This window comes from Chelon labrosus, assembly GCF_963514085.1.
Source record: "Chelon labrosus genome assembly, chromosome: 7".
NCBI classification, from domain to species: domain Eukaryota; kingdom Metazoa; phylum Chordata; class Actinopteri; order Mugiliformes; family Mugilidae; genus Chelon; species Chelon labrosus.
The window spans coordinates 12,605,419-12,630,083 of NC_140343.1; the positions used below are offsets into that span (position 1 = coordinate 12,605,419).

At 42.4% G+C, this 24,665-nt stretch overlaps 2 protein-coding genes across 2 annotated transcripts; both read left to right on the plus strand.

Annotated features, from left to right (window-relative positions):
• The first annotated feature begins 1,357 nt into the window (after positions 1-1,357).
• Positions 1,358-14,128, plus strand: lonp1 (lon peptidase 1, mitochondrial). The gene is made up of 21 exons (XM_084547702.1): positions 1,358-1,995; positions 3,568-3,656; positions 4,353-4,472; positions 4,585-4,750; positions 4,917-5,030; positions 5,317-5,378; positions 5,573-5,702; positions 6,306-6,389; positions 6,482-6,550; positions 6,915-7,066; positions 7,499-7,637; positions 7,746-7,924; positions 8,290-8,377; positions 8,971-9,093; positions 9,197-9,313; positions 9,967-10,107; positions 10,322-10,487; positions 10,583-10,663; positions 11,136-11,263; positions 11,434-11,598; positions 12,726-14,128. Exons 1-21 carry the CDS (start codon positions 1,441-1,443, stop codon positions 12,879-12,881), a joined length of 3,024 nt encoding a protein of 1,007 aa, XP_084403828.1. The 5' UTR covers positions 1,358-1,440; the 3' UTR covers positions 12,882-14,128.
• Positions 14,129-15,437: 1,309 nt separating this feature from the next.
• On the plus strand, positions 15,438-23,678 carry LOC311490132 (leucine-rich repeat-containing protein 24-like). Its single transcript, XM_084547489.1, has 8 exons — positions 15,438-15,598; positions 17,645-17,829; positions 17,938-18,024; positions 19,017-19,208; positions 19,560-19,728; positions 20,069-20,331; positions 20,507-21,076; positions 22,232-23,678. Exons 1-8 carry the CDS (start codon positions 15,541-15,543, stop codon positions 22,658-22,660), a joined length of 1,953 nt encoding a protein of 650 aa, XP_084403615.1. The 5' UTR covers positions 15,438-15,540; the 3' UTR covers positions 22,661-23,678.
• Positions 23,679-24,665: the final 987 nt, after the last annotated feature.

Below are 24,665 nucleotides of genomic sequence, written 5' to 3' on the forward strand. Positions count from 1 at the left end.
TGTCAAGTCACGGTGTTATATTCAGTGAAAAATAACGTTGGTTTAAATCTCTTGTCGTGCTGAATTTGGTGCAAGCCTTTACCAGTTTTACACTGGTGTGTAACTATAAAGCTATGCTAATTCACATGATTTTTCTGTTCTGTTCTTTTAGAGACAGAAATGCTTTTCATTGTAATGAATGAAGGAAACAGGCTTTGATAACATCTCAAGGCCAATGCTAGATTACATGGAGTCTTTGGTTTGAATATTTTACTTGACAAGGTTCTTCTTCTGTCCTTTACGCTACATAATAGCTCCAGAATAAAGAACTTGATCACTACTTTACCACTTATCAGATCATCTTTTATAGATAAATCTTAGATAGATCTTTTAACTCTTGTAATGTGTTAGAAAGCTGCCCGCGTCTTTTGTGTTAGCGGGTCAAAATTGACCCATGACTTAACCAAGCCCAAAATTGTCAAACCACAATGCTTGTCAACCAGTTTTGTTTTTCACCACCACCATTGCCACCATCTCAGAAAATGCAGAAATATTATTTTTTTAGGAAAGGAAACTGGAGGCTTCATGGATGGATGGATGGATGGATGGAACAACACTTACATACAACGTATAGTAAAATTAATACCCAAACCTGGCAAAGACAAAGGATACTTAAATAATCTAACACCTATCACTCTCCTTAATATGGATTATAAGATTTATTATCAGTACTCAATCAGGATTTCTTGAAGCAAAAAGTCTATACAAAATAATATCCACTTGGATCTGGACCTTATTACCAAGCAAGTTGTACACATTTTTGTACACAGTGATAAAGTTAAAATAATATAATTTAGATAAAAGATTGTAGAGTTTTTATTTTGCTATTTTTTTTTTCATTTTATTTTGAAAGGTTCTTTCACACTCTAGTCCACTTGGTGGCGGTAATGCGCCTCTAGACTGGTTCAACAACAGCCAAGAAGAAGAAGAAGTTATTTTTGCTGCTTTTTAAAAATATATATATAAATATATTATAAATATAAATAAATAAATAAAGGATAGATTGTATATAATGATTGTGGGTTTCTTTAGCTCAAATTTGTGGATATTTTACTACATAAATTTGGGCAAAGGTGTGGAACTATTTTCTCTCTTAGCTCTACTTGCTTATCTAGCCAATTCATTGTGTTCCTTTTTTGTATCTGTTATTATTGTTGCTCTGTCTTTTTAGTCTGTTTTAACTGCTTGCTTATTTAATATCTCAGTATCTGAATACTTTACTCAGTCGGTCTAAATATGTAAACAGACATACCTGCTAAGAAAGTTATTTAATTTGTATCTTGAACTTGTCAATAAAGTTTTGGGGGGAGGAAAAAAAATCTTACCTAACGTGATACGTAATCAAACGGTGACGGAAAACGATTGGTCACGTGCTGCTGCTGTGGAAAGCTCCAGATAAACATGGCGTCCAGCATGAAGCTGATGGATGCGGCTAGACATCTGCACAGAAGTTCACGTGTAGTTGTGAAATTAAAGTGTCCCGGACTTGTCGGTTGTCACCTGGCCCGGACACCAGCCCTGAGCTGCGGGCTCCAGCCTCCACGATTCTACACCACGACCAGGAGCTTACAGAAAACATGCGCCGACGTCCCTCTTCACTTTCCAGTCAACACAGCAATGACACTTGGGTGCAGGATAAACGCCGGACTCCAGAGGTGGACGCGGGTGGGGGCGGTTGTCCGCTTCCCGGACAGTCTCCTTTCGCCGACCTCCGGAGCCTACACTTTACAGGCTCGGCATTTCGGTAGCAGGTCCAGCAGCGCAGGCTTCTCTGGGGAGGACGGCGGGGACAGCCCAGGTTCAGGGGGAGAGGAGTCAGGGGGAGATGGGGGAGCTTATAGCGGACCTCAGATGACGGCTCTCACCCCCATGATGGTCCCCGAGGTGTTTCCAAATGTGCCGCTGATTGCTGTGAGCAGGAATCCGGTGTTTCCTCGGTTCATAAAGATAATAGAGGTAAGGGTGATGTAACATTTCATGGCCTGTCCGGTTCAAGGGCAGCAGGATGATGATCTCACACAGTGATGTGACCCTGAGCTTGTGCTGGTGTTTTACATCTGTCACCACAATCACAACAGAGTATCAGAGACAGCCCCCATCAGAGTTTCATATATACAGTTAATACATTAGTGTAAAACAACAGTTGTAATGAATGAATGAATTATTTTTAGTAGCGTTGCTCTGTCTCTGTCACTCTATTTGTTCATTGGCACTTTGAATTTCAACACATATCATTTGGTTAACTGGGCAAGTGTTTTAATGAATATGTCCCGTTTGGGATGCCCACACACATGGCATCTGTGAAATGGATGGATGTAATATTTTGTGATTTCCCCGCAGTGGGGAAATGGCAGACAGTTTAAGGACGGTGCTAACAGGAGACAAAAAAGTAGACATTAAATAAATAAACTATGTTGTTATTGCTTTTCCACTTAACTGTGCCCTGGTTCCTCCTGCTTTTGTATAATCTCTTTCTCCACACACTGCTGGTTTTATATGAAATCACTGTGGAGAAGCTCCATGGCTCTATAACTGTGGCCTTGACTTTGACTACATTCGTCTTGCTGTCTTCATCCTGCTGCTCTATCCTTCTTTTCCTCTGTATGTTCCTGCCTCAGTATTTGTGCTGTCACCCATAGGGTAAACATAACAACCCAAAAAACACTAGAGTTGTTGGGTTAGTGGACCGTGTTTCTTTGTGTATACCTTGACCTGAATGACTGAGGATCTTAACGGACATAACAACCAACCGGAGTTTACTAGCAAATAAAAGGCATCAGTTGATCCATATGTTTTTATAACCATATTCTAATTGAATATTTGACTGCTGCTGGCCCTTCACACAAGAGGTAACGTCATGCCAATGTTCTCTCCCATGTATGTGTCCTTGTATGTACTGCAAGCAAACCACAAGGCCCAATTCAAACTCATTGGCTGCAGCCTGAAGACAAAAACCTCAGAAAGATTTAATGTTTATGACACTATTTAGAGAACAAATATGCTGAGGCAGATACTTTTAAGTAACAGCGATGACCCCACATACCTTTGTGTACTTTTGCTTGCTAACGTTTCATGTAACATGCGCATTTAATCTGCAGTTCGTGCACAGTTTGTGTCATGAAATCAACTCCTGCCCTTTCCAACACAATTCCAATTGACAAGGCGCATTTAAAGGTGCACACGGCATTAAATGTCAAGCGTTTGAAATTCTCTAATAGACAAATCGGCAAAATATGACCCAAGGAGACAAAGTCAGAAAAGAATAATGAAATACTATGTTATAACTGCTATTAATGTTTTAGGGGTGCTAAGATGAAAAGGACAGGGTTTGTCACACACCCCTAAAAATGGTCTGAAGTTGTCTATGTTGAGTATAAAAACTCCATTTGGTGTTACTAGTATTACTTGATCGAAAGATTACACAATCCATGTGTTTAACAGCTGTGGTTGTGTCCCAGACAATCACTGGACCAAGTGTCAGTTTTTAAGTGTGCTTATGTGTGTCTTGTGCCTCTCTCGTCCCGTCAGGTAAAGAACAAAGACTTGATGGAGCTGCTGAGGAGGAAAGTACGTCTGGCTCAGCCGTATGCTGGAGTCTTCCTGAAGAGAGATGACACGTGAGTCTGATAACTGACTCTTCAATAAATGAAACAGTGATATTTATTGCATTAATTGCTATTTTTTGGAGTTGGGTTGATTTTAATGTCTCCATAAAAGCCGCTAATTGATTATGATGCTATCCCAACTATTAAAAACAATTTATACAGTATATGGCACATGGAATAAGAGCATGTGTTTTTGGATTTAGAGACAAATAGCAGCAGCCTGTGTGGTTCATCTACATGAATACGAAACAAAGCATCTATAAGTGAGGGAGGGACAGATGCTTTCGGGAGCAATAGGAAAAACTACGCAAGCATAACGTTGTTGGAAACGTACAAAAATATTTCCGATTCGTTATGAGACCATGGCGGAGTAAATTGGACCCTGGCGGGCCGCCATAGTATTAACATTGCAAAAGAGTAAGTTAATAGAGCATTTTATAGTGCTGCTCCATAAAAATAGTTTAGTGATTAACCAGTGGCCTTATTCTTTCTGAATAAATTGATGTTACTTGGTCCCAACATCAGTTTCTCAACTCTTTGCTAAATGCCATCATTTGTGTCTGATGTGATTAACTTTACAGGGCAGCATGCCAGTGTCAGTGCAAACCAGTGACTGTCAGTAATCAGTGAAATTAAAGAGGAACTTAACGTGCATGCTGCTGGCTGTTCATGTGATCATTAGTAAATAGGATTTTCTGTCTCTTGCAGTAATGAGTCAGATGTCGTGGAGTCTCTGGATGCCGTCTACAGTACAGGGACCTTTGTTCAGATTCATGAGATGCAGGACTTGGGAGACAAGCTGAGGATGATTGTCATGGGACATCGCAGGTAAGATACACTACTGCTGCTTGTGGGAGAGAACGTTTGGGATAAAAATTTGTTGACACTGTCCTTGTGTACAATTCCGCTGTATGTATGTATGTTTGCTTTGGTCAATCAGGATCCGGATCACAAGACAGCTGGAGGTTGAGCCAGATGAGGCAGAAACAGCCACTGTGTGGTCAGAGTCTGAGCCAGAGTCTCAGGTGAGACAGCCACAGAGACGCAAGTCCAAACGCAGCCGCAAGGACCCGTCAGATTCTCTGAAAGAGCAGCTCGAGGACAAGGTCAGTTCCATATGACACACCTGCCTTTTTCACATGCGGAAACAAGCCTCTCATTCTTTTGGACCTCCTCTCCACCACGGCTTTGATACTTTTCATTACAGTCTTCATTGTGCATGCCCAGCTGTGTTAATTGTCATCTTGATGGTAACGATTTTAACTTTGTCAGATTTCAGAAGCAGACCTGAGTCCAGAGCTTCAGCCTTTGCCCTCCTCCAACATCCTGATGGTCGAAGTGGACAACATACAACATGAACAGTTCACCATCACAGAGGAGGTCAAGGTGCGGAACAGGAGATAAAACACAGAGATAAAACATAAAACTATAATTAAAAACATGAAAAGGCATTGTTCTGAACATCTTACCACATGGTCGTACTTCCTTGGTGATTTTCAATGTCAAAACAAAGCAGTGCGGTCGCAAGATGGCAGATTTCAACAAGTAATTTTCATCGTCAAGCATAAATAGTCTCAGATTTTGTGACAGATGTCATAAAAACAAAAAACAAATGTGACTGAAGGAAACACCTGTAAAATTTAACAGCCTGAGTTTCTGTAATGTTTTGCAGGCACTGACAGCGGAGATAGTGAAGACCATCAGGGACATAATTGCTCTCAATCCCCTCTACAGGTTAGTCCCGACACTTGTGTAGTTAGTTAATTTGTCATAATATGCATCTAAATTGTAGTTTTTTTCTTTAAAATGTTCATCTTGGATAAGTGACAGTGACTGGAGGCTGTGGTTGTTAATTGCATCTGTGTGCCTCTCTTTTGGTATTATATGAAATTGAAGTGTTCTGAAATGTATATGTGTGTGTGTACCAGAGAATCTGTCCTCCAGATGATGCAGGCTGGCCAGAGAGTGGTTGATAATCCGATCTACCTCAGTGACATGGGAGCAGCTCTGACAGGAGCAGAGTCACATGAACTACAGGATGTCCTGGAAGAGATGAATGTGAGTAGTCTGCATCTCTATTTCCCTGTTCGACCGTTTTAACCAGTGTGTGGGACGCAGATATGTATAGCCTGTATAAATCGGTACCGTCAGTAACGTTTAATAGTACTTCACAGTAAAATAGGATAATGTAGCTGGGTATAAAAAAAAAAAAAAAAACATGCGGTGTATCTCCGAATTCTTTTCTGTGTATAGCAGCTAAAGGTCTAATAACTTTAGACAATGAAATTCCCCACAAATTGCAGATTTGCAGCCTCCTTCTCTCCGCTAACGCTCTGCTAGCGTTAGCGGATGTCTTTTCAGATGAGTTTTGTTGAATTTCAGGACTGACTTACATATTCTGCATGTCACGGTAGAATGGGCTTCATCTTAAGTGAAGTATTTCCACACACTTGATGAACCGCTGCTAGTTTGTTGGAATTTGCTAAATGTGCATTTGACAAACTAACCAGTTTACCAGTAAAAGAAATGGTATAGATCATTTCAGCTTTGTGTGGCTTGTGTGTTTCTGGTACAACTTCTTTTTTGCCCAACCTGGAATTTGGCATCTGCATAATAATCTTGGCAGACTGTGTACTAAACTTCTCCCGTGTGTCTCTGCAGATCCCAAAGCGTCTCTACAAGGCTTTGTCGTTGCTGAAGAAGGAATATGAGCTGAGTAAACTGCAGCAGCGCCTCGGCAGAGAGGTCAGAGATCCTGCCAAACAAATGAGATTTAATCAACCTCTGCTCAGCTCATTGCTCTTAGTTCGTCATCTGTCTCTCTACTTTGGTTTTAGGTGGAAGAGAAGATCAAACAGACGCACAGGAAGTACCTGCTCCAAGAGCAGCTCAAGATCATTAAGAAGGTACAACAGACGGCGTGTCCCTCTCTATATCTTCTGCCTGTCATTTTGTTTGTCAGCAAAAACATCCTACGAGGGCTTGCAGCAGGTGTAAAAATGTGTCAAGACTTTCAAAATATAGGATGGATGGAAAAGTGGATATGATTTAGTCCAAGATAGCACACAAATCCCAAATGTCAAATAGAGTACTGCCACCATTTTTTTTGTTTCAAAATATTACATATGGAAGAATAAACTCTATAGTTCATAAAATTCCTATCAAACGCAACTCAGAGTATGACTGTAGTGCCTGTATGTGAGCTGGGCAGTGAGTTCCAGTGATCCCAGAACAGAAAGTAGTTATAACAATGTGTGTGACTGTTTTCAGGAACTGGGTCTGGAAAAAGAGGACAAAGAAGCTATTGAGGAGAAGTTTAGAGAGAGACTGAAAGATCGGACCGTCCCTCAGCACATAATGGACGTCATCAATGAAGAACTCAACAAACTGGGCCTGCTGGACAACCACTCATCTGAGTTCAAGTTGGTCTCTTGTTTTTTTATTTTGTTTTGGTCCCTCTAGACCTCAAAAACCTTTGAATTTTTTTACTTATTGGAAAAACACACCAGAATATGAATCAAAATCTGCTTTACTGGCCAGGAAGGTCATGAGGAAAGTTGTTCCTCTTAGTGTTGACTCTCAAGAAATACAGATATTACGTATTGGGCACCCCTGAACTACAGTTACCCCCATCTAGTTTTGGACAATGACAGATTTCTGTTATTTTTGCTGTTTATTAAAACATTCAAGTTACAGTGACACAACAAACATGAGCTTATGACAATTACTGAATGCACAGTGAGTCTTAGAGGTGGAGTGCAGAGAGCCCCTTCTTTATAGATGCCTTTCACTCTGGTGGTTGTGATTTTAGTCTACAACAAACATTAACAAACTGCAACAACTATGTGTTTCAGTGTAACCCGTAACTATCTGGACTGGCTGACCAGCATGCCCTGGGGTACCAACAGTGAAGAGAACTTAGCGCTAGACCGAGCCAAAGAAGTTCTGGAAGAAGACCATTACGGGATGGATGACGTTAAGAAACGCATATTGGTTAGCAAGAAAACAAACATATTTTTACCTTGATGGAAAAACAACCATAGCTTTTCCTTGTCTGCATTTGTAGTAATGAAGCTGATCTCCTCTCTTGTCTTTGTGTAGGAATTCATTGCGGTGAGCCAGCTGCGTGGCTCCACCCAGGGGAAGATATTGTGTTTCTACGGTCCTCCGGGTGTCGGAAAGACCTCCATCGCTCGCTCCATAGCCAGGGCCCTCAACAGGCAATACTTCCGGTTCAGCGTTGGAGGAATGACCGATGTGGCTGAGATTAAAGGACACAGGTGTGGAGTAATCTGAACTGCCATTATTTCTGAGGGAAATCTCACATTAGCAGTATCATGTACTATCGAAAAATGCCCGGATCTTTGAGGCGCTTCCTGGAGTGTTACATTCCTTTAGCATTGCTGGACCCATTTACCCATGGGTAAATTAAGAAGCTACTCATCTAAGTAGCTTCTTCAGAGACTAGTGGGGAGTTGGGGTTTAAATAGGAACATCTGTAGGTTTTGCCCAAGATTGGCCAATTCCCCATCAAGAAACTGTACAGATGTTTATTTGTACCAGCCCCTAATATGCCATGTATCCCTAGTTACAGCTTGGAGAATTATTTGACTAAATGTTTTAAAGGGTGTTTGCTTGTTTCCAGGAGGACATATGTTGGTGCGATGCCAGGGAAGGTAATACAGTGCCTAAAGAAAACCAAGACGGAGAACCCTCTGGTGCTAATAGATGAGGTCAGTATATGATGCTGCTCCTGTAGTTGTGGGTGACACTAATAGGCAGACACCTACGCAGACCCTAGCAGCGTAACTGATGTGCGTCTCTCCACAGAAATGTAACTATACGGCTAGCTATGGTCCGCTTGATAGTAGCGTATTTCCACTTTAGTGTTTCCGTCTGCTTCTCCATGTCCTCAATTTTTGAATTGATTGTTTTGGATCAATAAAGATGGAACACATCGAGGAAAGTTAACTGAGGAGGTTCGGACATACAAACATATGTACAACTCGTCTTCGGCAAAATATCTGCGAAAGTTTCAGTCGCCATTGTTGAAAGTTAACCAGGAAGTGGAAACAAAAATTTACCTGACTGGCAAAAAAGTGCGTAAGTTGTGGCCTCTATGTCCAGCAGTACCCTAAAAGAGCCTTAAGTGGAGTGTGGACAACAGTCATCAGTACGCAAATATCTAATTAGTGGAAGTCTTGCTCTCACATATAACACATATTAATTAACCATGTCTCTCTGTCTTGTGATCTGTGATTTTTGCTTTTGCTTGGCAGATAAAAATTGCGCTATGGTTAATATTAATGTGACCTGTTATTACTAGGTGGATAAGATGGGCCGTGGTTACCAGGGTGATCCGTCCTCTGCTCTGCTGGAACTTCTGGACCCTGAACAGAACGCCAACTTCCTCGACCACTACCTGGATGTTCCTGTAGATCTATCAAAGGTACGGTTTGTATGTGTTCATATGTAGTGTTGAACGATCCCGGTGAAAAATATACACAGACTATGTCATTTTTGTAAGTGCTGCCTGTCTGCTCCTTTTAAAGGTTCTGTTCATCTGCACGGCCAACGTCATCGACACTATACCAGAGCCCCTCAGAGACAGAATGGAGATGATCAATGTGTCTGGATACGTGGCCCAGGAGAAACTGGCTATCGCTGAGGTAACACTTGTGTAAAGATTTTATGCCAGAAAATTCTATTTCTGGCATAAAATAAGATCATTTACTCACCCATATAACTTTTGTGTAATTTGAATTCCTTCGGGAGATAATTAGATCAGCGTATATCCATATAGTGGGAGTGACTGGGGCACCGAAACGCAGCCTCTAAATAGCCTCTACAGACCCCGGATGATGATAACAGGTAACAGTGGGGAATAGCACTGGCGTACGATAACAAAATATTGGTGAAATGAACAAGTTTTGCGGCAGATAAGGCGTTATTCAGAGGCTGTCGGTGCCCCAGTCACTCCCACTATATGGATATATGCAGATGTAAATATGTCCCAAAGGACTACAAATTCCACAAAAGTTATATGGGTGAGTAAACGATCGTATTTTATGCCAGAAATAAGGTTACAGTAGTTCCCCTTTAAGAAACCTTGAACAGAAAACATGGTTCTAATTTTGTGTTCAGAGTAGACATTATGTACATGTTGAAGAACAAATAGCCACTCACACATTATACATAATTTTAGTTTAAAGAGTGATCTAGAGAAACTGAGAATTGAAAGGACTTTTTCGATTATTCTATTCATTTATTTCATTCTTTTCAATCCAACATTTTAACACATTACATTTCTGTGTCTGCCTAGCGTTACTTGGTCCCTCAACTCCGCACACTTTGTGGTCTGACGGAGGAAAAAGCCTCCCTCTCTTCTGATGCCCTCAGTCTGCTCATCAGGCAATACTGCAGAGAGTCTGGAGTGAGGAACTTGCAAAAACAAGTGGAAAAGGTAAATGACTGAAAGCTCTATTCTGTCTGAACTAAACCAAAGCTTCCACAATCCTAACGAGATTAGGTCAGAGTGGAACAGAAAACTACCTGCTCACGTAATGTTAGTTAATCAGTGGTGTTAATTTGGAAACTACATGGATGATAGTTTTGTGTAACAAAAGTGTTTCCAATATTGTGTTTTTTGTGTGTAATCCTGTTGTTTTGTCTGCCAGGTTTTCCGTAAGGTGGCATTCTCTATTGTCAGTGGGAGCGAAGCTGCAGTGACCGTTACACCGGACAACTTGCAGGAGTATGTGGGTAAACCTCTTTTCACAGTGGATCGGATGTATGACGTCACACCACCAGGAGTGGTTATGGGCCTGGCATGGACTGCTCTCGGTGAGAAGGGCGCACAGATACGCACACAGACACCAGTACCGATGGATAGAAAACATAACAAACTGAAGGTCTGCCTGTTTTTGCCGGCTGTACAGGAGGGTCGACGTTGTTCATTGAGACTTCACTCCGCCGTCCTTCCGGAGGAGCTAAAGAAGAGGGGTCGCTAGAGGTTACAGGTCAGTCTCACAAATGAGTCACTCTGCAGGGTGGAGTTTAATCAGACTGCTGTCTTCAGCAGAGGTTATATTCATGGGAAACACCATGACAAATATAACACTTCCCTCTCTTGGTTTAGTCCCAAAATGTCTTAGTGTGTCTTTTAGCACTAGAGAAGCACCTTTCTTATTATTTTTGGAGGTCGGCCAGAGGAATGGAAAAGATAGATGAGACAACAAACACTTGAGACTGGGCGATGGGACACAAATTGGTCTAATGTTACAAGTCTCGAGCTTTGGTTGTAACATACTTGAAATTGTAGGTTGCAAATACAAAATCATTTTGGAAAAATAAGCAAAAGTGAGTGTAAGTAAATTAAAATACATATATGAAGAGTATCTTTTCACCACTTGCACCACTTATGTAAGCAACATGTGCTGTACATGCCAAGAGGGGACTGTCAAAATGTCTGTTTTCGGTGTTCCTCTGCAGGTCAGCTCGGAGACGTTATGAAGGAAAGTGCAAAGATCGCTTCAACCTTTGCCCGAGCCTTCCTTATGACCAAAGAACCAGAAAATCACTTCCTGGTCAACTCCCACCTGCATCTGCACGTCCCTGAGGTAACCATGGTGTTACATTTCTGTAAACTGATGAATTTCTTCTTTTTTTATATTATGATTAGTATTTTGTTTGTGTTTCATGTTGTTAAAGCTAGGGGTTAAAGTTGTGTATTTGACAGTATTGTCCTTTTGTACTTTTCTAGCTGTCTTTAACCATGGCTTGTTTCTAGGGGGCAACACCCAAGGATGGACCAAGCGCCGGCTGCACCATTGTCACAGCCCTGTTGTCCCTGGCGTTAAACCGGCCAGTTCCTCAAAACTTAGCCATGACCGGTGAGGTGTCACTAACTGGCAAAATACTTCCAGTAGGAGGGATCAAAGAGAAAACCATCGCTGTACGTAAAAGACACGCATGCACATACACGCAGACACAAGTGCATGGCATTTTTTATTTCTTTCTAGTCATCCTTGCAATGGCTTTTCTGAAAATATGACTGTAGATTGTATGATTATATACAAAATTGGATGACTGGATTTTTCATTATTTCGCTGTATATAGACTGAATAGTTTTATGTACAGAAAGTGAAAAAGGCTCATTCCTGATGTGACAAAAACCAGGAGTGAGGAAACACTCCCTAAAAGACTCTCATTTTCCACATGGCTTATTAAGAAGTATGAGATGCATGAGAGATATCTATAAAAATCTAGTTTAAACAGTAGAGACACTGTCAACTTTTTGCTTAACTGCTGAAAAAAAAAAAAGCCTGGGGAGTGTATTAAATCTCAATATTACTTTGCAAAACTCACCGTCTTCCTCTTCATGAATAAGAGAAAATATAGTCACGGTGCTGTAAACCAGGGGTGTCAAATATACGGCACGTGGGCCAAAACCAGTCCGCCAGAGGGCTGATCTAGTTGCAGACTTAACACAACTTTAAGACCCAGAACTAAACACCAGATGGCAGCAACACGCTGACATTCCTCTTATTTTCCTTAAGAAATTTCATGTTGTTGATAAAAAGTTTTTTACAGACACCTTCCAGCCACGTGCTCCAATCAGGTTTTAGGTGTCTGTTTCATATTTGGAACGACATGGCTCAGTGGGAAAAGACGATTGTCCATGTCGTCCATGCCCTTGACCATGAAGTCATTCTTTAGGCTTCAGTGGAAACCAGTGTGTCATGTTATCCATTGCTACTTCTGTCTTTATATACATTAATTCTGATGATTAAGCCACACATGGAGCTCAGTCCAAGTTGTTAACGTAATCCAGCGTCATTAGCAGTCAGAAAAAAAACAGCCAACGTAAAGTTCCCCATACTATCTCTGTTCTGTCATAGCGTCTCCACAATGTTTCCTTTAACTGGGTGTGTATTATAACATGACTGTACCAACAACTCAATTTACCGTAGAAGTATTTTTATTTTTTTTTAATGAATTTCAAATGAATGTGCCAAATGACTCCAGACTTGTAACTTTTTTTTTTCTTTTTCTTGATCTTTTTTTGTTGCTCTACATCAGGCTCGTCGTGCTGGTGTGACCTGCATCATTCTTCCGGCTGAAAACAAGAAAGACTTTTCTGATCTGCCAGACTACATCACCCAGGACCTGGAGGTTCACTTTGTGGATCACTACAGTCAAATCTACCCCATTGTCTTCTCACAGAACAAGTCTTAACCAGCGTACGGCCTAGCCCGGCTCTTCAGAACCCACAACATTCTAGTTGTACATAGTAAAATCCAGTTAATGTGTTTTGACTACACAGTCATGCCATAGACAATGGCGTTACATTATGAAGAGGAACAGCTGGCTTGGAGATCCCTCACATGTAAGCGATTCAGTTCCAGCTGTGCCACGTGGCGCTGGGACGGAGGATCCTCGTGTAATGTGGGTGAAAGCACTTAAATGAAACCACACCACCAACTGTGCCAAAGAGGGGCATGGACAGAAAAGTGATGTTGATGAACTCTGACCTGTCATGACAGGACACGATGTCACTGATTAGAAGACGTTGCGGTAATGATATTGTTGCTGTCTTTGATATATTTCTTACATTATTTTATAGTATATAGAGTTGAGGATCATGATGCAGAAATAAGTTAAACAATAAACAAACACAATTGTGCTTGCTGCAAATGACTCAGCTTTCACTCAGTTGTTGACGTTACAACAAGATTGCTGTTCTTATAAACTACATTTCATCATATTTAATAAAAATAATAATCTAAATGACCTTATCTGTCACAGGAAAAGGCTTAACTGTATTCATATCTGTGTTTGCTTCCAGAAAACTGTGTGTAGAGGTACGTATGCATTTTCAGCTGCATTTTCATGTGTGATCAAGAGATTAGAAAAGTGCATTACTTGAAAATATTTGTAAAGAACAGATTTCCAAGCTCTACTTGGACAGAGCCAGAGCCTCCATACGAGTGTTCAACCAGGACACTGACTCTGCCTCTTGCCTTTTGATTATTCAAGCCCATTAGAAGCCACACCCCAATGTTCACCTCAAATGCAACCTTTAACCATCAACATATTTGTTTTCATCAACTCACCATCTGGAACCGCCACACATATCTGGTGGCAAAATTTACCCCGATATGATTATTGGGGAATTAATCCAGACAGTCAGAAAGTCATCTCCACCAACACCAAGACTGACTGCATATCATCTTTGTGCCCCAGTACCCAGTAAAAAGCAGATCGAACAGTTTCCTTGAAGGATTACTGAAGTATTCTGATTCTGAAAGTATTCTGATTCTGAATACTCAGACCTATGCTGGTGGTATCCAGCTGCAAAAGAATACAAATCATAGTTTTTGTATAAGCACATTAAGTACTCTATGGAGCCTTTTTCTTATTAAAGTAATAACCTCTAAATTAAAGTAATAACCTCTAAACCAACTGAATTTAACCAGCCTAGTATTTACTGTCACATATGATCACACATGCAAGGACTTTGTTGTGGTCTTAAATGTAAGTCCGAGTAAGAAATACAAACTATATAAAATATGCAAAGAATCTGTAAAAAGTCTGGATTTAATTAAAGAATTAACTGTTTTAAATAGAAAAGGAACTGGACACGTTGTGCATAGATTGTGCATTAACAAACAATGTCTGAAACAGTGTCGATTAGGGTTCAGCTGCAAGTGACCAGTGTTTATCCTACCCCCTAATGACCAGTAACGCGTGCTTTGATTTCAGACTGAAAGTAGCTGGTAGCTCTGAGAAGCTGGATCATCTAGTGTAGATTTGTAGGAGACTGTTCGGGGTTTAATTCAAGTCTATGACAAGAACATCTGTGAGTTATGAGAACACAGATAAGCATTTTCTGTATATTTGCATTGGAGGAACAATTGCAGAGCTGAGCATGATGCGCACATGAACACATATTGATATTCTTGTGTTCAATTTTCTGCCAATTAATTTATTTGCACCTTGACCAGGAGTAAATTGCAGTTTAAGGCAGCTGAAGTACTTAAACTGATAAGGCATAACATTATGACCACCTTCCTAATATTGTGTAGGTCTCCCTTGTGGTGACTCATCAGAGAATGGACGTGGTCCTTGTGGGGGTGTCCTGTGGTGTCTGACAACAGAATATTGTTAGTGGGGGCCTTTGGGTCCTATGGGTTGAAGGGAGGGGAGGGGCCTCTGTGGATCATCCCACAGATACTTGATCAGTTTGGAATCTAGTGAATTTGGAGGCCAGGTCAACACCTTGTGCTGTTTTTCATGTTTCTTTGAGTTGTTCCCGTTTTTGTCTGTGTGCCTATGTCAGGCTGCATATCCTGCATCAATTGTGTGTGTCATAGGGTGGGTGTGCCTGGTCTGGTCTGGTCTAGGTGGGTTGTACATGTCTAAGTAACATCCACATGAATGCCAGGTGCAAAAGTTTCCCAGCAGAACTTTTGTCACAAGATGGTCAATGCTATTCACTTCTCCTGTCAGTGGTCATAATGTTATGCCTGGTCGGCGTATAATAACTACAGCCAAAAAAAAAACAAAAACCCAATAACAACTTGACAGAGATTTGCATATTTCCTGTGCTGGGAGAGGGAGCAAACATCTGGATGTAGGAACCTAACCAAGGCGCCCGACCCGTTTCACAACGGTTTACGCAGTGCTGCACAATCAACCCTCACCTGACGATCCACTGCTCGTGATCCCCTTCTCCTGTTTGCGTTGTAGCCTATGATCTGCGTCAGCCTGGCATCCTCTGAGCGTCCTAGATATATATTTATCCACCAGCTGCCCTTCTGCTCTCGGACGCTTCATCTCTAACACCGACGGCAGATCACAATCATCATGGGCGTGTGAGTAAAAGGCGAATAAGATGTTGTCGCGCGGGGCAGACATCACCGTCGGAGTCTCCCACGTCCTTCCTCAGCGAGGTAACAGCCATCACTGGTTGGTTAAATCGTGGTTCTTGTGATGCATTGTGTTTCTACCCTTGGGGTCCGCGTGGAAAATGTTCGGCATGTATGGAGCTGCGGTCAGATCCTGATCCGGATGCTTATTGTTATTGTGTTGCATGCGTTGTGTGTGCTTAGTGTGTTTAGGTGGCCTGCAGCAGCACTGATGATGGAGGTTCATCCACGCCAGCGTTCACGATTGCATGCGCGACAGTAAATCGCATTTTGTCGCTGAGATCAGAAGACGCACGGTGGGACAACAATCAGCACTGGGGGTTATTGACGTGTTTACGCAAGTTCAAATCGAGTAGCGACTTAATCCAGCCACTCAGTGATAATGAGCCTCTGGAGGCGTTTCACGGGGAACATCGGAGTCATCGGGGTGATGATGCAGGTGTACTTCTAAGAGGAACAAAGAAAAGGCACTGATGATTGATGCTCCCAAGTAAATCATATGCCTCCAGCCATGAATTGTTTCTATGGTAACAGAGATTCACAGACAGTGATGAATGTGACAAAAGGCTGTATTTCATAGTGGTGGTATCACCGCTTGGTTAGTTACAGTGAGTGTGTTGTTCCATAAGGAAATCACAGTTCACTCCTGTCTTTATAATTTCTCCACTGGTATTGTTCTTCTCGTTGAGACATCCTGTGATTACAGTTTAATTCAACGTCAACGTTGCGTCAGTAACTTTGTGCATCCTAAAGCTGGGGACACAACTTTCACAGTCTTTACAGATTGCGTAAAGACTAGGAGCACACACTAACAGACCGGCTTCAGCTGATTTTTTTAAGACGATCGGAAGACTGGGGATCACACACTTGACAACTGCGCCTGATGACGGATCACATGATCTGTAAAACCAAATAAAGTCAAATGAACACTTATAGGAACCCGTGCTTCTGCCACAACTTGATTAATCTCTCATTTTCTCATATCTGTGGTCCAGGTTCCCTTTGTCACAACTCTCCCACTCTTCACCATCGTTGTTTTGATATTCCTCCTACTCCCCGTCGTATTCTGACACCATTTTCCACATCTCACCCTCTCTTATTCATTGGCTGTTCATGGTTTGTTCGACCGCGGCTGAGGTCAGGTCGGGTCTGTTCTTCTCACACACTAACAGAGTTTTGTGCCAACTACCCATGCAGATTGTCCTCAACTAGAGCAGACTGGTGCAGACTTTGCCCAACTGGGAATCGCGGGTAAAATGTGGCAAAAAATCTTGTAGTGTGTCCTCGGCTTAAGTTATCAGCACAGATCTGTGAAGGAAGGAGGAGAAAGAAACACACAATTACGCACAACACAGTTGGAGGCAACTCTCCGTAGAAGTAAATGACAGCCTGAGTAAGTGTCTGTTTAGTTATTTGGTTCACGGTAAGCTTCACTGCTGCTGCAGCTTTCTTCTATCCCGACACAAATAGCACATTAGAGGTGTGGTAGAGTAACTTCCGATGTGTCCAGCATGGTTGCTATAGTAGCAGGCGACATGGTCAAGGCTTATGAATGGTGCTCTGTGTGATTTGGAATGAAATTTCTTGGGGGCCGATGTTAAAATGATATTGTAGATTGATGACAGATTATAAATCCCTGAGAATTGAAGAATCTCCATGGATGAGTGGCAAAACGTCTTCAAGAAACTCTACAAGCTACTAGCTGACTTGTGGGTTGTTCCTCGTCTGCAGTGGTCAGAAGCCATCAAAAGTGGTTTAAGGAACGAAAACCAGTGACATGGGCGGCTCATTGATGCACATGGGGAGTGAAGGCTGGCTTGTGTGGTCTGATCCAACAAAGCTACGATAGCTCTGAATGTGATAGAAAGGCGTCAGAACATCACAGTGCATCTCAATTTGTTTTGTATGGCGCTGCAGACTACTCACTGCTGACTCATGTCTGTTGAACGTGCCTACAAGGCATGTGAGAATCAGAACCGGACCACGGAGCAATGGAACAGATGCATACATGTATGTAAGTGTATAAACAGGAGTCGTTTCCTCCTATTCTCTGCTCTCCCTCTTCCTCAGTCCTGTGTCCTGACGCGATGGTTGTATTGCTGATGCTTCTCCTCTCCATGGTGCTCCTGTCCCCGCACATGCCCGTTCGAGCTTCCCCTTCCTGCCCCGTGGGCTGTCGCTGCTACAGCCTCACCGTGGAGTGTGGGTCCACTGGCCTGAGGGACATCCCCAAACACATCCCTCCTTCCACACACGTAAGTTCACCATGCAGAAAAGAGCTCACCGTCTTTTGACACATTCATCAATAATGACAAAGCCTGTCCTCCTTTGTCCCTTGTTCCCCTCCTTTCCCGTCTACCTAGACTGTGTTTCTGCAGGATAATGCGATTGGTCAGATCCGTCAGACTGACATCACTCTGCTAAAGCATCTGCATTACTTGTACCTGCAGGTATACACACTCACACACAGCTAGCATGAGATTCCTCAGTGTAACGTTTGGATCTTTTCATGTACATCACAGATTGTATAGTATATGTTGTTCATACATCAAGTATTTCACAACAGTGATATAATACTTTGAGCTGTAATTACTCACTAAAAAAATGTAATGATAAAGAGAAAGTCTTCATGACTTTGAATGCTTTTCATAATAAACAATTTTTAATTTTTTCTGCCATCTTCCTCAAATAACAACACAGATATTCTATGCAGTTTTTAAGTTTGTATGTTCAAACAGATTGTCTTGACCTTGTCTGCATGCCTGAATGCAATTAATTGTTGCCATATGATTGGCTGATATTTATATTTATAAATATTTGCGTCTACGAGCAGCTGAACAGTTGTACCTAATAACGTGGCCAGTGAGCGTATATCCAGATCCCTGCCCCATTGAACATTTAATGGTCATTGTCTAAAGACATTTCCAGGTAGTTAGACTGATGTTATCATAATTTTACTACTACTATATATTTACTACTACTGCTACTACTACTACTAATCACCCCACTAAGTGTCGACCTTGCGATATACACCCACAAGAAAATCACAGTTTCTGGAGCTTCACCTCCCAAAAACAGACAAGAAGCCAATAAAACTGATTGATTTGGCTTTAACCAGTGGTTTGACATAGTGTGGCATTATTGGCTGTGGCTCAGAGCAGATTGTCCACAAACCAGAGGGTTAGCGGTTTGATCAATAACCACATGTCCCTGAACAGGACACTGAAACCTGGTGTGTGAACATGTGAGCGCTTGTGTGAGCGAATGTGAAGATGTGTCATTGTGACTGTAAAGCGCTTTGAGTAGCTGTATGAAGCTATCATACAGTATCTTGAACATCTCATTGAATTGGGCTTGTAAATAAACTTGCAAATATGCTGGAACTTGGATACGTTACAACAGGAAGAAGCAGCACATGTATTACATGTTCCTTGTCCTCCAGAATAACACCATCTCTGCAGTGGAGCCAGGCTCCTTCCAGAATCAGGGTCAGCTGTTGGAGCTAGCGCTGAACGGGAACCGCATCCACCTGGTGACAGCTGACATGTTTCACGGACTCGAACATCTCAGGATTCTGTACCTGGCAGGAAATGACATCACACGCCTGCTGGACTACACCTTCCGTGGCTTACAGGTAAAGCTCATTAAAACACTTGATGCCCTTCACATTAAAGCTTTAGAAATAAAAAATTAGTGGGTCTTGCTAATGTTAAACTTACCGGATATTTTTCACAGCAGACATTTAGACATGTATGAAAAGCACAATTTCATTATGGAAGCTGCAAGCTGGTTTATTGTTGTGGCTTAACTGGGCACAACATGAATTAATTCCACAAGTGTGGTGAGATTTTGAAGATTTTGACAGTAAAGGACAATGCATGCTGGAGCAAACACTTCGAATTGCAAGCCTCATATTTTTTTTCTTGAGTTATTTATTGTATTTTATAGAGGATACGGTCAATGTACTATTCCGCCCATGTCTCAGCGTCTGCAGGAGCTCCATTTGCAGCACAACAGCATAGAAATGTTAGCAGACCAGGCTCTGGTTGGTTTGACGTCTCTGGCCCTGCTGGACCTGAGCAGGAATAATCTTCACACCATTGGCCCCGCATCACTGCGTCCTCTGGTCAGCCTGCAGGTGCTACGCATCACAGGTGAGACTCAATTATTCATGACGATCCATTTTTTTGATCTTTTTAAAGTTTTTTTTTTTTTTCGGCTCTATTTGTGCATACTGACAAACGTTCATTTATACTCCAAGACAGTAACTTTGTGAAGGAGGCTGTAACCATGGTAACCATCATGTAAAACGATGAGGTTCATGTCAGATTGATCCAGACAGACAGTCCATTTTTAACTGAGCGCACCAGAGAGACAAAACAAGTTTTCAGCGTAGAAGCACTCCTTTTTAGGACAGTGGACCTGCGTAGAACCACAAGGGGTTCACCATCAAAGGTTCACCCCAAAAACTTCCTGTCCTGTGTTTTGCCATAGACAACCCGTGGCGCTGCGATTGTGCTCTCCACTGGCTGAGGAGCTGGATCGATGAGGAGGGTCAGCGGCTTCTCAGCTCTGCAGAACGCCGGCTAGTCTGCACGGAGCCGCCGCGCCTCTCCCACCTGAGCCTGGTGGAAGTCCCTCTCAACAGCTTGGTGTGTATCCCTCCGCTAGTGCAGCTGGAGCCCAGGAGGCTTGCAGTGCGCCTGGGAGAGAGCCTCAAGGTGTCCTGTCATGCCTCTGGTTACCCCAGGCCACAGGTAGGGAAACGTAGAGTAACTAAATGTCGCGTCCAGCAGTTTCCATTTAAATTGTTTAGTTCAGTTTTATTGTTTAATTGCAAGTAACTGTGGTTCAGGTTGACATCACAAATCAGCTTCTGAAAGTCTTCCCTATCCAAGGCCTCTCAATATAAAACACTGGATACCTTTGCAGGTGACCTGGAGGAAAGCATCCCAGGGTAAAGTAGCGTTTTCTCCCAGAGGGCTAGTTCAGGAGTTGGGTACTGGAGGAGGTGGAGTGAGGGGAACAGTGGAGTCCTCAGAGGAAGGAAGAGTCAGTCAGCACAAGACTGACGCTGAGCGCTTTGACCCCGATACCGGCAGTGGCATGCTGTTTCTCAGTAATGTGACGGTCGCCCACGCGGGCTTCTATGAATGTGAAGCCTGGAACCCAGGAGGCGTGGCCCGGGTGACCTTCCAGCTTGCCATAAACTCGTCCATGTCCTCGACCTCCTCCGCTATGTGGGCCTCGTGGTCGCAAGCGTCCTCGCCATACGCCCCGGCCTGGCCCCGACTGAGGAACCACGGCCCCGCGCTGGGCTCAGACGTGAGCCGGGAGCCTCTGTATGCTCTGGGCAGCATGGCCTTCAGCGCTCTGGGAGCTGCCACTCAGACCGCCATCGCTGTGGGCATCTCGCTGCTGGCTCTGACCGCGCTGCTGCTACTCGCCATGATTTACAGCCGACATCAGCAGCAATACAAGGAGGCTGATGGTGCTGAAAAGGTGCATATGTTTTGACTCTAGCAAAGTACAAATAGCACATTTTTAAAATTGGCAACAAACATATTGAATGCGATAAGTGATGAAATTTTAGAGCACTGCAGCCTCTGATGTGATCGCTGTAGAGTAACTAGACATGAATTTAAATGTGCACTTGACAACTGAGGCTATGATATACGTCTACCCCGAGAGTATTTATGAGTAAATAAATAAGTCGATAATCCTGGACATAACGAGTCAGATGAGTTGAGCGGTGTAAGTAGATGATTTAGATGGAACAAGAACTCTTTAGAGACCTAATTAAAACTTCTCAAACTTGGCTATCTCAAAGTCAAATGTAAAAAAAAAACACAACAAAATAAAATCAAAACACGATTTCCTAAGAAAATTTGACTCACTCGACTTTAAGATTTAACTTGAGGCTTGTTTCAAGTTAAGACGCATAAAGATACAGAAGCTAAAATAAGAGTGCAGTACATGTACACCGATCAGCCACAACATTAAAACCACTGACAGGAGAAGTACATAATATTGACCATCTTGTGACAATTCAGTGTTCTGCTGAGAAGCTTTAGGACCTGGCATTCATGTGGATTTTACTTAGACATGTAGCACCCACCTAGACCAGACCAGGCACCCTTACCCCATAGCAATGACACTCCTTGATGGTGTTGACCTGGCCTCCAAATTCACTAGATCCCAAACTGATCAAGCATCTGTGGGACGATCCACAGAGACCCCTCCCCTCAACCCCTAGGATCCAATTGCCCCTCAACAACAATCTGTTCCCAGACACCACAGGACACCCTCAGAAGGACCATGTCCATTCTCTGATTAATCACAACTGTTTTGAAGGCACAAGGGAGACCTACACAATATTAGGAAGGTGGTCATAATGTTGTGCCTGATCGGTGTACGTATGAAACAGAAATCCACCCTTCACATAACACATGTGATCAATCAGCATAACGATATACACAACTAATTGATGTTCTCTTCACTTATTTTTAATGACAGACAGTAAAATGGATCTTATTGTAACAGTATTTTTATTTAAATGTTCACATTTTCTCAGCAGACATGTAATAATCTCTGTAATTTCCCAATACGTTGCTTATTGTTTCATCAAAACTAATGACGGTGAGATTTAACCTGCAGGAGGAGAGCATCCTGTATGTGAATGACTACTCTGACGGCCCCACCACCTTCGCTCAGCTGGAAGAGTACCGCGATGAGTGTGGCCATGAAATGTACGTCCTCAACAGGGCTAAGCCTGTCCTTCCCCCGGCTCCACCGACAGCAGCCGTCTCCACCACAAACTTGGGGTGTCCTGCACCGCCTGACACCTGCAGCCACGCCCTCTCCTCTGGGTTGAGCCAGACAGTGAGCCCTACTCTGGCCACCAGCAAACAACAGCAGCAGCAGCAACAGCAGCAGCAGCAGGAGAGCAATATAGGGACCATGAGGAGAATGGCGGGGGAAGGAGGGGAGGCTGAGCCGGTGATCACATCAGAGGCCGAAGGGATGTTTCTTAACCACACAGGCCTGTTCATGGACTCTCAGATTGCCTATGAGATCCACTGCTGAAGGACAGGGAAAGAATCCACTCCAACAAAAGCTGTCGTATGCACTGTGAGACACAGCGGTTTATGGTGCAGCCTGTCTCATCTCAAGAAAATCAGACTCAGCTGCTGAAATCTACCAGTAAGTCATAGAAATGCTGATCCCTGTGGATGGAATTACCTTCTTAACATTCATACTGGATCTTATGGGACATTCTTTTTTGTATACCAGACTGCTCACAATCTGGTTTACATCTAAAGGGAATAACGATCATACAGAGACCTTACACTCAAAGACGTTAACTGGACTCAGGTATCTATATATACTGATATACTGACTGGACTTTCCTGAACATGATCATGATGTGAGCATTACTTTCATACCACAAATCTTTTACCATCCCTGCCCCGTAAACGTCTATCCTCACAAGAACTCAAGACAGAGCTGACGGCGGACTAAGTCCAATTTAAAAAGAAAAATGAAGGAATCTTCCAGTTTATGAGTGTGTGGGAAGCCTTGTGTATTATATAACTGTTGTTAATGTCTTGTCATGTTTTAATTTAATCTCAGGGTGTTGATCACCTGAAGGATGTACAGTGAAGGACTGGAAAACGGCAAAAGCTACAATTTGTAAATCACAATAAAGATATTAAGTCCAGGAACATGATAACCATCACTGAGAAAGGATCTTTGTGGAAAATGTTGGAAATTCTTGCTTTTAGTCTTATACTTTTGTCAGTTCTACTTAATGTCTTGTCCAGTTCCAGTCACCAAAAATTTTACTCTGGAGTCTGAAGCACAAGAAATGGGTTGAACTAATCTCGGAGAATACCTGTCTTCTCTGAGTTTAGGATGGGTTCTGGATGATGACTAACTATAAGCATGTGTGACATTTCCCTGCATGACTTCTAAAACCTCCCAACATTACTTGGTGCAGACATTTGGCCCAAGAAAATACATTGAAGTTTAAGCTGATAAGCTTTAATGCTACAATTCAACAAAATACTCAAAATATGAGTAGACCTTAAAATGTTTTAAACAATAAAATGTTCCAAATAAAGTGCTAATTTGTACTTAGTTTATTTATATTTTTACTGCCCTATTTACATTTTTAACAACCTGCTTTAATTTGAACATGCCTCCCTTTCGACAGGTCAGAACCACTGGACTTCCTTTGGAGTTCCTGTTGCAATGCAAACATGCAAAATGGTACAAATAAATCACTAAGTCAAAAATGTGTACTGTTGATTAATCTTTAAAGTGAAGTAGATTGTTAGTCTAGTTTAAGTTATAAAAATAAAATATATAGCTATTTATTCAAAAATCAGGGATACATATTTAAAATGTACACAAACTGAGCAGATATTGGATTGTGATGGACTAGTCGACTTTACTGCTTTAAGCAGGAAGTCGACTAGTCGCCGATCACGTGACAATAACAACACGGACGCCTCTGAGAAGGCAGGTGAGGAGCCCAGTGGGTCATTGCAGCAAACTAGCAGCAGTTCATCAAGATGAAGCCCATTCTACTGTGACATGCAGAATATGTAAGTCAGTCCTGAAATACAACACACTCATTTGAAAAGGCATCCGCAAACACTAGCAGAGGAACGATCCCAATCCTCTCTACAACAGTTAACAACTTCACCAAACGCCCTGCGGGCGCTGTGTTGTTACCTGTTCACGCCAGAAGGTGGCGTTAAGGGCTTTTGACTCAGTGCATACCAGGAGCTGCTCAAGTCTCCCTGCCTGCCTGGACTATAGAAGTCGCAGTTGTTTGTTAACTCTTCTCATAATTCCCAACATGATGTTATACACAACACTAGTTCTACCAAAGTTATGTGTTTATCAGAGTATAATAGCTACAGCACATTGTGTTGGATATCATACTAGATATTCTACAAAGACATTCAAATAACTGTAGGGTAATTCACATGAAATCTTGCAGAGAACACAATCCAGAATAAAAATGTCAGTGACTCCGGCCTCCCAAGTCCAAGCCACACAGGGAGCTGGTTCTACAGGAGCC